We start from the raw sequence: 13,319 nt of genomic DNA, 5'->3' as shown, positions 1-13,319 counted from the left end.
GTGGCAAAGAGCGCATAAAATTATTTGTAAGGCCAGCTATTATCAATCTATGCATTCCAACAAGTTTTAAATCTTCCAACCAAATGAGTTCATTGCTTCTGAATTAGTAACATTATTGTTATGAAGAGAGAAATTCTTTTTTGTATTTGTCTTGGGGTATGGAAAGTATTGCAACAAAGGTTATTTTCTCCCAAAATCCCCTACACCCCATCAAATGTCCACCTCATCTAACCACTAAAGCAAAAATGCGAAGTTAGAAATAAACACTGTCAGTGTTTAATCCTTTGTCTGCCATAAAATAATGATTAACATGTAACTTCTGCAGCAATATTAATGAGAAGCACCATCATGTTCACAGGTAAATACCACAGACTTATTGTATTGCCAGCTCTAAAATGACTTACGCTCTGGGTACACTTTCGCTGCTTTAACTAAAATGAAAATCATAGTTCTTATTAAAATGCATTTTGTTGAGTTAACCTATGTCTCAAGCATTGAGGATCACCGCAACTTCTCCTTAAAATATCTACACTTGATCTAACAAAAAGGTCATGAAAATACTCAAAATTATCAGGTGAAAGTTGTTACTTTGATCTAACACCAAATTCTCCTGAGTAATTTACAAAAAGAATTGTAGGAGCTAGAGGAGAGAATTAACAATCAGATCTCCGGAGTTAAATGGTCATTTCAATTAAGTTTTGCTCTTTAAACTGGTAACAGTTTGTTACTACAACATAAAGGAAAAAAACAAGTTGATGCAACCAACTAGGCCTTGATCTGAGAGGATGGGTGATAAAATATCAACCTCAAAAATTAACAGAAATTGTTCTCTCAATCTGAAGCAACACAGGGTTTCCACTACATGTTTGCCTCATACATCATTTTTTTTATTTTCATGTTTAGTGTGTCTCCTTCACCTACTCTGCCAAATTTCAGTCTACACCGAGCACCAGAAATATCTTTTTTTGGGCCATTAAATTCACCATTTTGCATCTGCCATTATTTGAACATGTTCTGGAAGTTGATCACACGGGACTCAGAAGAAGTGACATCAAAGGCTCAATGCAAAAATCTCACATGGCAAAATGTCAAGCATACATAACAGAGTGCTTTACTCTATTCTTACAAAAACTAAACAAAAATGACATGGCATCGATACCTAATTCAAAGCTGCAGGAATATTTGTGATCTACTCCGAACACTTCTCGGAGGACTGTTTCGAGAGATCTGTGTACTTTGAAGGGTCTAGGCAAAGAATTCTGTCAGGTTCAGTACCCACAGTATAAAAGAAGGGACAAGAAAAACCGTCCTCAGTGCGACCTCGACGAAAGTGAAGTCTACGAACCTCCATGGGTTTTGTCATCTTTACATATGCGCTGATCAATATCCACCTTTAACAACCCTCTGGCAGAATACCTTACACAAAGGAAAGTACTCGGGGAACATTGTAAATACGAATGATAAAATAGCCAAGTTGAGGAATGAGATTTCTGACCTCAAAGAGCTCACTTTTATAAAAAAGAGATGAAAAATATAATTGTGTGCTCTGACTCTAAAAAAAGCTGGCTTTAATATCAGAAAAAGAAGAACAATCAGCTTAAGACACATAGAGCATAGAAACACTTTAAAATGTAGGCTTGCAGCCAAAGAACTGAGAAAATGAAAATTTCTTTAAAAACCACTCAAACTATCAACCATCTGACAGCCACATCAATGTGCTATCAAAGGGTCTCAAATTCATCCCAACACCCGTGACAAAAGAATGTGAAATCAGGCCAACTTTTGCGAGATTTATTTGCAAGACGAATGCGCCTCCGTTACATCTTTCACAGACAAAACAAAGAACCACTCCCGTTTCATAACAAACTGAATGCCACCGGTTCAGTCTTCTATTGCCCTTCAGAGCTACTTGGAAAAATGTCATAACACAACTTGCAGACTGCATCAAAGCCAAAAAATACTTTGTAACACAATGAGGTCACGTCTCTAAAAGAGTTGAAAAAAACTCTGCTTTAAACCTCACCGAAGCAACACAACAATAGTCATCATGAATGAGACAGAAAAAACAAAAGAGGCCAAAGTGCAACTCAACAACAGAGTTCACTTCAAATCTCTCAAAGCACCAATAGTGAAAAACATGCAGGAAAGGGTTAGTGAGATCATTGACCAAATGCATCAGGGCAAACACATTTATTTAATGGCTTAGAAGTGGCTTTCACAAACTCCCAATATCCACCTTGATACACAATCAGCCATTTGCTGTAAACAATTTTTATATATCACTTGATTATTTCTTACAAAAAAGGAAAATCCCTTACAACAAGCAAAAATACAATTCGAAGGTGATATAGCAATGTGACCACAAAAGCTACATGGGGAGTCTGTGCCGCTCCGAATTTATCTTTATTCGCATGGCAAATATTCATCGCTTGCTGGCGCAAAACTATCCACAGAAGCTTTAGATGATTTCTGGGACAATTCATTGTCAGACAAAGTTGACATTTCACGACTTACAACGAAACAATAATGGCTGATAGTTTCGAAAGAAACTGTTTGGGGCTGCGACGGTGGGAGTAATGAAATAATTTGGATATATCAACAAAGTTGAAATGGTAAATTAGCCATCGTAATGATTACAAAGGCTGACGTTTCGAGCGTTAGCCCTTCGTCGGAGCGAATAGAGGAATTGTGGGTTGTGTGTGCTTTTACAGGCAGAAAATGGAGCTACGTTATTGGTGGGAGCATGGCAACGAGAAAAACATGAATAAATTAGTGGAATGAAAAGCGTTCGTTGATGCCTGTGGGATTTAGACTGCCGGTTTGAAAGATGAGCTTTTGTTCAAGATTTTTACAGCTTTCCGTGCCACCTAAGTGCAAGGAAAGACCACAGATTGCCATATGTTGCTTAGAATGATTAGGTAAATTAAAATGTCTAGCGACTTCGGTTTCGATGGTTTTGTTGAACATCAATTTTTCAGCCAATACAACGGGTCCAAACCTGAACTCTACGGTCGTTACATCGACGACTGTATCGGCACTACCTCCTCTACCAGAGAGGAGCTCACTCAATTCATAAGCGCAGTCAATTCTTTTAACCTCGCTCTGAAATATACTTGGGAAATTTCTAACAATTCTTTATCCTTTTTAGACGTCAAAGTTTCAATTGAAGGTAACGGTTTATGCACTAGTGTGTATTACAAACCTACAGACTCACATAATTACTTGTTATATTCGTCTCCGCATCCATCTCACGTTAAGAATTCCATTCCTTTTTCTCAGTTTCTAAGACTTTGTCCTTTATGTAGTGATGACTCTGATTTCCACCACAAATCAGAGTCAATGTGCCAGTTCTTCAATAAATGTGGTTACCCTGTTTCCGTTGTTCAAGCGGGTTACCACTGCGCTCAACTTATTGATTGACATTCAGCACTACAAACGTCACATAAGGAAGATTCCGACCGCATTCCATTCTCTCACGTTTCACCCTCACAACCACTCAGTTAAATCCATCATTCTTAAAAACTTTAATTTACTTCAAAACGATCCAGAGACAAGCACTATCTTTTCGCAGCCTCCGCTCATTTCATTCAAACGCGACAAAAACATAGGCAATTTTTTGGTCAGAAGTTCTTTTCAGACTAATGACCAACCTGGCACTTTTAAATGCGCTCGTGCACGATGCAAAACGTGTCCTTTCATTCACAACACTGATAAAATATCGGGACCTAAACGATCCATTAAGATCACCGATTACTTCACGTGCACCTCCGCCAATGTAATCTATTGCATAACTTGCACTTATTGCAAAAAGATAACTATACATCGGCGAAACAGGCAGAAGAATAGGTGACCGATTCCGAGAACACCTTCGAGACGTGGAAAGGAATGACAAGGACACATCGAAACCAGTCGCTAGACATTTTAATTTACCTAGTCATTCTAAGCAACATATGGCAATCTGCGGTCTTTCCTTGCCCTTAGGTGGCACAGAAAGCCGTAAAAATCTTGAACAAAAGCTCATCTTTCAATCCGGCAGTCTAAATCCCACATGGATCAACGAATGCTTTTCATTCCACTAATTTATTCATGTTTTTCTTGTTGCCATGCTCCCACCAATAATGTAGCTCCATTTTCTGCCTTTAAAAGCACACACAACCCACAATTCCTCTATTCACTCCGACGAAGGGCTAACGCTCGAAACGTCAGCTTTTGTAATCATTACGGTGGCTAATTTACCATTTCAACTTTGTTGATATATCCAAATTACAACGAAACAGTTCTCAAAAAAGTAGTATGTGTCATTCTCTTTGCAGTGAACAAAGAGAGTCATGACAAAGCAAAGTATAATGTTTGTTGAGCCTTTCACGTCACGATGACGTTTTCTGCTGTACAATTTCGGGCTTGGCTGGAACATGTTTTCGGCAATGGTGGACGATTTTTGAACGACTTTGAAGGAGTGAAAATTGATCATCGAAAGTTTGTTTTGAGTTTTTAATGGCAAAAAAGGTTTTGACTTGACTCAATTCAAGATTCTGTAAAAAAATTAGCCGAAAATGAAATGGTCAATTTTCGTCTCAGGGGCACTTTAATTAGTGTATACAGCTAATAAAATTATTGAACAAAAAATTAACTATGGACATAAACTTACAATGGTTGTCACGACATTATCTTTTCGTGACAGCTTATCCACTTTAAGTGAGATTTCTCCCAGCAGGGGGTTATGATAAAGCTTTAAACTATCACCCTCTTTCAGTCTATGATCCTGGTTTCTGATGCCCTTGCTTGGAGCATTGATAAAAATATGATAATAGACTTGATCACAGTGATGTAAATCGACTTCAAGAAAACCCCCATCTGACCAAGTGCAGTTCACTCCTGTGGTATTGGTAAGAAGATAAGCAACAAAAATAACTGTCAGTAACAATAGTTAACCATAACCCGAGTAGGCTTTCCTCCACCCACATTTTTTTCTATACCTCACACCTCCCGCCTCCCGGTTAGCTCAATGGATAGAGCACTGGACTGTTGTGCGGGAGGTAGAGGGTTCGAGCCCCAGCCGGACCAACACTCTAAGTCTTAAAATAATTGAGAAGAATATGCTACCTTTCTACAACATCAAGAAATGGTTATATATTCTAGTAGTCTCAGATAGGGACGAATAAATGGAGGTCCCGTCTCCTGTAGGGTTAGGGGTAGGAGACATTAATTTCCCATGCACGAGATTACTGTGTGATGGATGTCCTCCCCCAGGGTGAGATGTGTGGGTTTGTTGGAGCTTACGCCTCATAGGGGACCCATGTTCTATTGTTTCTGCTCCAGTACTTGGTACAAATCCTTAAACAAACACCTCAAGATCTCTAAGAAATAATTAAAATAAGTAATGGAGAGGGTGAGTTCAATCTTCAAGGAGATCTTAAATGATGAAACAGGCTGCTGATTCATGAACTCAAAGTGTCTTATATTTCACAGATTTGTTAGAAAAAAGAGGAAAACAGATGAAAATGAATTAAAACTAGAAACAAATATGAGCATTACTGATGTTTAAATCCCTTATCCTACACAGATGCCTGCCTAGTGGTAACCATAACTTTTAAATTGATCCAAACTGATGGCCCACACAAATTCTAGTTTGGAAATATCAGATATTTGTTTGATAATTTTTCTTACAATAAATACTTTGGTAACCAATACTTCATTACCACTCACGTGTGAAAAAAAGAAAATCACTTCTGATAACTCAAAAACAATTTGTTTCCAATTGTGGAGGTTCCCTTAACTAGAGATTGTTGGTGGTGATCAGTCAGGAACAATTGCTGGATGAATAAATAAGCTGTTCCAAGCTGCTTCCTATTCTTGATTGTTTCACTAATTATGATAATTTACATTACTATAATGAAAACTATTGACCTCATCACCTAAAGACTAGCGGTGTGCAATCAAAATGTCACTATCCACACTGGAAGTGACCACATCATGAGACCAACGATTAAATTTTTCATTTAAAAATATCTAAAACTGTTCCATAGACACTATGCAGAGTTCCAGTACTTCGAATTTAAGAGACAATTTGTTCCAATACTCCAAAAATTTAATTTTTGGGTTCTCCTATTATTTGACGAAAGAGCAACAAATCAAGGACAGTGTATTTTGCCCTTAACAACCAAAAGACCAAAAAAGACAACAACAAAAAAACATCACTATAAAATGTGTTAATTTTACCATGTATTCAAAATTAGCAAAGTATGATTCATAATAGCTATAAGATTTCAACTCTGTACCTGTACAATGGATGTTTCGTTGGCAGGCAGCATCTTCTTTTAGGAAGAAATTTATATTTTTTTTTAACTGACTGGCAGCATTTCCCATAACTTTACATTCTGGAAAATTGGGAGACATCTTTTGTGCCTCAAGAAAACTGAGAAGACCTGAGAGAAGACAACAAATGGGCAAAAACATTACTACCCACAAAAATAAATAATCTAAATACAGCTTTATAACAAAAAAAGAAAACATTGCATCATATAACACTAAGCATTACCCTAACATCAACCCTTACTTGACAAAGCTACCTACAGCAGCTGTAATTCTGTTTATCGTTTTTATGTGGCTTACACAAAGTGCATAGTCACATATGGTATGATCTGGTTTAATTTATTTATTTGTCCACGAGAGTTGAGCACCTGTCACGTGGTCTAGTGTTGTATGGTGCACAAGTCTGAGTCAGCCATCTTGGTTATAAGCATGGTCTCCCATAATTTTTTTCTGGTGATCATATCATAAGTTAGTGCTCTTCACACAAATCAACACACCCAGACCTGGCTTGTGTTATAACTACAGCTTGTACAATAGCTTTAATGCTCTTAAAAGACAACATTTAACTGCTTGAATTTTCGGTACGGGTTGTACTACACTGAAAAGAGTCATTGCACACTTGCAAGCCAATTGCAACTATTGGTTTGATCTATCGGTGCGGGTTGCACCACTGAGTGTCTGAAAGTGTTTGAAAGTGTCTGAGGCCTCCTGAAAGTGCCATAAAGTGAAATAAGTTGTGTTGTAGTTGCATTCACCTTGCACTATTGAGAATTCATGGACGCATAATTTCAGAACAACAATTAATTAAGTATGGGAATCTCAATTGAACAATACCGGTCAAGGATTGGCTCTCACGACAATTTTGTGAAAACAAAGGATAACTTACCACGTTTTAAGGATCATTTTTGGAGTTTTATGCTTATGATATTCAATTTAAATGACTACTTTACTTGCCAGTTTTGAAACAAGCTGTTGGACAACACAAAATGTGGAGTGATATGATGTTTTGGTTTTCACAAATGATTTTCTACAAAGCCTATATTCCATTGCTTGCCTAATAGTTTAATGTTTACTTACGACTTAAACGTGATTAGCATTATGTTTTCCAAGTAATGCTCAGAATTATTCAGACCTTAACATTTCATGACTTCCTGTAAGCTTGGCAGTCTTCTAAATTCTCTTCATAATGGTTCCGATAAGCATTGATATTTAAACTTGGAAGGAATACATGTGTTTGGATTTGGTTAATTCATCACAATACTGATATACATGAAAAATTACACTCTTGATTTGCTGAAAACAGCTAGGTGCCTTTTTCGTGTGTCATTCATGCAAAAGTAATAACTCAAGTACAAATGTAAACTGCTACTGGTAGTCTCAGCAACAATAAATCACACTATAAACCAATTGGATTTACACGAAGTAGGTTGTGCTGATTGATACACACAGTAGCTGACTAAAATAAAAGAAAAAACTTGGATATTTTTATGTACGTTGATAAACACCAAGAAAATTGCATTCTTGAGTACGATTTCAACTGAACGACAAATTTTGATAGCATGTAAAGTTGACCATTTATATGATGATGTCAAGTTCACCTATTCATTTCATGTCTCCACATAGCTTGAATTTGGGAAACACACTGGCATGAAATAACAATAATAAGAAAACTTGAAAGATTCTGGTACTTTAAATCATGACACCATCATGCACTTGCCTGTACATTGAACTCTGTTGTGTTTAAGTGATATCTCTGATTATTTTTTCCTGAAATCTATTATGGTGACACTCTATCTCTACTGAACTTTCTGTTAAATAAAACCTCTATGTCAATTGTAAATCTGAGTGGGTTGAAAATTATTAGCAATGTTACTGCAGAGTACTACTCAACATATGATTCATTAAAATATTGCTTGTGTTCTGATCTTGTTAGGCACCTATCTTTTCTTCCTAAATTCTTCCATTTACAACCTGATAACCACCTACCTCAACTACATTCTTCTGTGTTCTTTATTAAAAATACAGTCCCACAAAACACAAATATAATATTTATAGCACATGTTTTGCTCTCAACCAACTGAGACTAGAACTTTGTGCTGAAATGGACAATAGAAACCTAAGCTCAGCATTGTGTTACTCTACATGTATGTTTTGTCCAAAATTAGTCATACATTCAAACCAAATCAAGCTCCCAACAGCTTCTAGTGTAGATTACATCATTTCCCGAATGTCCCGGCGCTTTTGGAAAGTTTTGTGCTCGTTTCTCATATACTGGTACATTAAATGCTACAAATATTCATATGAAATGCTTCCTCATAGTTAATTTCATATCCCTGGTGAAAATCCTGTCCAGGATCCCATAGGATCTTGAATAGGAACAGGATCCTGTATAGGATTCGAATCCTGACTAGGATCCTAGAAGGATAATAAATCCTGAATAGGATCCTAAGTAGGATCTTAGAGATAAATAGGATCCTATGTAAGATCACTGGGCTGATCAGGATCCTATGTAGGATCACTGGCCTGATCAGGATCCTGGGCAAGAATAATATCCTGGATATATAGAGGATCTTATGTAGGATCATTATCCTGATCAGGATCCTGGACAAGATTAGGATCCTGGATTCTATATAGGATCCTATGTAGGATCACTATATCCTGATCAGGATCCTGGGGAAGAATAGGATCCTGGACATCTATAAAATCCTATGTAGGATCACTATCCTGATCAGGATCCTAGGCAAGAATTGGATCCTGGACATATATAGGATCCTACATAGGATTACAGCATTATAACACTTTCCTAGCATTTCAGTATACACCTTTGATGTTTGATGTCATGTTGTAATTAGTATCCGCTTTTGTATTACATCATATTGTAAATAATTTATTCGTCTACTGTATGCTATATAACTGTTCATACTCAGTTACTCATTGATTGAAGATGGCATATGCATGCCGAAACACGACTGTCTTTCAAAAAAGTTGTATATTTCTTACAATGTCTACCATACTTGCTATTACTGCGACCTTGTGGAATTATGCATTGTCTTAACTGAATTTAAAAAAGGTGAAGTCTTAAGATTATAACCTTGAAGAAGATCAATTATTAATCCTGACTTCATACACAACACCAAAATGGCCTCCACCACCTTGGATGATTGGCTAGATGTAGTGGAATTCCATGCTGATAAAGATGATTTAAGACAGGTCAAGAATCACACGAAAGATTACATAGCAGGACTAAAGGAAGTAGATGAAGAAGAAAATATAAGAGCGCACATCATGGAAGCTTTTTTTGGCATTTGTAAGATATCATTACAAGAAATCTTTGAAGCCTAATCCATGTGATTGTGCTGATGGTAGAAAATGGAAGGAGAAATTACAAGAATCCGACAACAGGAACATTAGAGACTAAAGTCATAGCAGATAAATTGTTAAATAAAGTTTTTATTTGTTTTTTATTAACCTTAATTGTAATTTATATTATTTGCTGTGTATTCTAGTGGAGTGAGTTTGTTATAAATAAAGTTCCTATTTTTAATTATACTTGGCATTTTTTGTGACTATTACACTACATTTTTATCATATACAACAAATGCACATGCGCAAAGTTTAATCAACACTACTGAGCATGTCTTGTGTAACCAATAAAACTCTCCCACATGGATTGCATTTACACTACTGTTTCATATATAAATTCGACTGACTCAGTACTCCAATAAGATCTAAATGCAGTGATTAAACAACTTAAAAAGTAAATTAAATTATAAATAAACATGTAAATGAATCAACTCTAACCTTAAAACATGTAATTAAAATAACCCTGACTGAAATCCTATAGATGTAACCCTCAATGAACAACAAAATAATCCTTACCAATAAAAGTGCCTCAAACATCTGTGTGATAAAATCCAATTTTATTTTACCCTAACCTTTTGACTCCCATCTTGAATTTTAATTATTACTCTCACTCAGACTCGGCCCTGCGGTTAATGCTTATAGGATCTTATGCAGGATCCTATAGAATCTTTAGGATCTTGTACAAGATCCTGAATAGGATTTCAGGTAGGATCCTAGTAAGGATCCTATCAAGATCTTGGACAGGATCCTGAACAGGATTTTCACCAGGGATCACTTGCCTTGGAAAAGAAAACCAACCTACAACTTCAGAACTCAATTCCACTTGGTTATATATACACAAATTCATGACTGAATCTATCAGTAGTAAAGTAAAGTTTATTGACAGTGTTTCCACTAAACATTTCAGTCTGTATACACTTAAACCTGAAACTGATTTAAAATTACTAAAGGCGTGCCTTTGCCCGGTTTTTTAAGAATTTAAATAAACGGGATGCAAAAATATGCAAGTCATCACAGGTTTTCAGTTACTTTGGTAGATTATTAAATAAAACAGCCAAGGTGCCTTGAAACGTCCCCTTTTCTAAAGGAACCTGAAGTCTAATACAGTCTGATGAGCGCAGCTCTCTACATATAGGGACTTGCTGTAAGTTCGGATATGTTGGCCACTGTTTAAAATAAAGCACTTTAAAGGTCAACTTCAGCAAATTAAAACCCCTCCTTTCTTCCACAAGAAGCCAATTTAGCTTTAAAATGTCTCCAATGTTATTAAGATATCTGCCATAAACAAAACTTGCAGCAGCAAACTCAATTTTTTTAAGGCCCTTCAGCAAGTATCGCGGCAGAGGTGAAAAGACAGAGTCACAATAGTCAAGTCTTGAAAACACAAGTAATTCTGCAAGTCTCTTTCTTAGGTTGAAGTCTGTACGGTGTTTCAACTTACGAAGTGTGTGTAAGACTCCATAAGAGGTATTTGCCACATCCTTGACAAGATCATTCCACTTCAAATTCTCTTGAAGTTTTACTCCCAGTAACTTTGTTTCACTCACTCTTTCCAACTGGCAATTTGAGATTTCCAATTGTGTGATCTGATGTTTAAGATCGTTGACTCCAGCCAGTTGATTTGTCAATAGCACCATCTGTTTGGTTTTCACCAGATTAAGGGAAAGATTTGATGTATAAGACCAGCTGGCTATGTTACTGAGAGAGTTGTTAAAGTCAGCAACATTTTGCACGAGTTTATTTAAATACTTAAAACACTGGGCAAAGGCATGCCTTTAGTAACTTTAAATCAGTTTAAGTTTAAAGTGTATACAGACTGGAATGTTTAGCTATTTTAAATTTATAATTGTAAATATTAAATAGGTTTTAGTTGATGCTATAATGTATTTAGATAGTGACAGATGAAGAACCACTCTGTGGGAACACTGTCAATAAACTTTACTTTACTACTGATAGATTCAGTCATGATTTTGTGTATATATAATGAAGTGGAATTGAGTTCTGAAGTTGTAGGTTGGTTGTCAAGGCCACCATGGGAGATGATGTTGACGTTTCTTTTAGTTCCTAAATCCTCAGCTTACATGTACATCCTTGGGGTGTTTGTTGTCAAAATGAGACCTCAATTATAAAGTTTGGCCATTAACCCTCATCTTGAAAATGAACATTTCAGGACTATTGTATGCTAGTTATCTTGTTTCATCAATGAACCAGAACAATATTGAAAACTATCTGACTGTAATCAGATATCAGCTCTTCTAATAGAAACTCAGTAAGACACCAGACACTAAAAACTAGCTCAGTTTTGTAAGCCGTGCATGCACGCATTGCAGACCTATTTTTTCTAACTGCAACAGAAATTGCACTGCTACACCAATTGAGTCTTGCCAATATCACATAGTGACTCAGCAGAGTGAAAAAAATTGTAATCACTCATCCATTAGACCAGTTTTCATCATCCCTGCCACAACATACTTGTTACAGTTTTAGCAAGCAATGCCAATATCAAACTAAAAGCTAGGTTTTCTTCAGTTCTAAGACAAGTTAGACTTGCTGACCTTACCAAAAATAACTACATGAAGTAATGAAGGATTTAAACTAAATAACGCACCCAATGTAAATTTATGTTCTTGGGATCACGGTGCCTGAATATTTTAGCATTTTCAGATAATTATTTCATAGTAGTTAATATTAGGAGATTACTGCCTACTGCAACCTTTCATACAAATAAACGTTGTTTTCAGTAGCTTCCAAGAGTTATAAATAATGTAGTAGGTTATTCCTTGCCGCACTTATGCCAAAGAGTTAAAAGATAAAAGAGAAAACTGGTTTAGGCATATGACAGACATCACATCTAAAGATTACAAATGTGTTACGGTAACATTGACCGCACAGTTGAAATAAGCACAAATTTTAACCAAAATCATCGTCAAACAAAGACGCGATTTGCGTCAGAGACAGTGTTGTGATCAGAAACAATAATTAATATGTACAGGCATAAATTTGCCGAACACGACCGAACTCTATCTCGCGGATCTTTACTTTTAATCAAACATGAGCATGACGAAGCTACATAACACACTCAAAAAATGACCGAAAAGTTATAAAAAGACAAAGAGATCAGTCAAACGAGAATTCACCCCACGTACTCGAGCCAATGGCAAACGATCGTGCCGGCCTTCTGTGCCGAAAACAACTATAAATATACCAACATGAAGTCATCTGGCGAACTCGTTTGATGAAAATCGAACCCAACGAGAAACGCGCAATAGTAATAAATTTTCTCAGCGAATTTTCTCTTCCGCAACGAAAAATCTCTTAATCTGTGTTAAACTGTTAAACTGAAGTAAAAACGTCTACCAACATTACTCCGCTGAAAAGGAAAGGAAACCTTGTGACTGAAATGATGGAACTAACTTAGTTGTATCTACGACATTGCGGAAGCGAATTTTTTTCTGAGGCGATACTAAAATACCAACAAAGACTTACAGGATAATGCGAGGACTTGGATCCACATCTTCGGAAAAATTTTCGCGTTAATAAACGTAAGCCAGCTCGCTCTCGCTCGCCAACAAATATAATATAGTTTGTTTTCCTGTTTGCCCCTCGAATAGAATCATGGGAGTAGAAAACAGCATCGTTCTTTT

At 36.5% G+C, this 13,319-nt stretch overlaps 1 protein-coding gene across 4 annotated transcripts in view; it reads right to left on the bottom strand.

Moving 5' to 3' along the window:
- The window catches only part of LOC111336975 (uncharacterized), a 30,476-nt gene extending 17,181 nt beyond the window's left edge, over positions 1-13,295 (bottom strand). For 2 of the 4 annotated variants that reach the window (XM_088736793.1, XM_088736796.1), the window contains exons 1-3: positions 13,162-13,295; positions 6,279-6,425; positions 4,649-4,875 (exon numbers count right to left, since the gene is read on the bottom strand). In XM_088736793.1, coding sequence (XP_088592919.1) covers positions 4,649-4,875; positions 6,279-6,425; positions 13,162-13,189 — 402 coding nt within the window. In that variant the 5' untranslated portion in view covers positions 13,190-13,295. The remainder of the gene's footprint in view (positions 1-4,648; positions 4,876-6,278; positions 6,426-13,161) is intronic. The other 2 variants (XM_088736794.1, XM_088736800.1) reach the window with 1 other exon arrangement.
- Between the last annotated feature and the right edge of the window lie 24 nt (positions 13,296-13,319).

Source organism: Stylophora pistillata, chromosome 1 (assembly GCF_964205215.1).
Source record: "Stylophora pistillata chromosome 1, jaStyPist1.2, whole genome shotgun sequence".
Lineage (NCBI taxonomy): Eukaryota > Metazoa > Cnidaria > Anthozoa > Scleractinia > Pocilloporidae > Stylophora > Stylophora pistillata.
The sequence above is the reverse complement of the archived record's forward strand: the minus strand, read 5'-3'. Positions and strand labels throughout refer to the sequence as shown.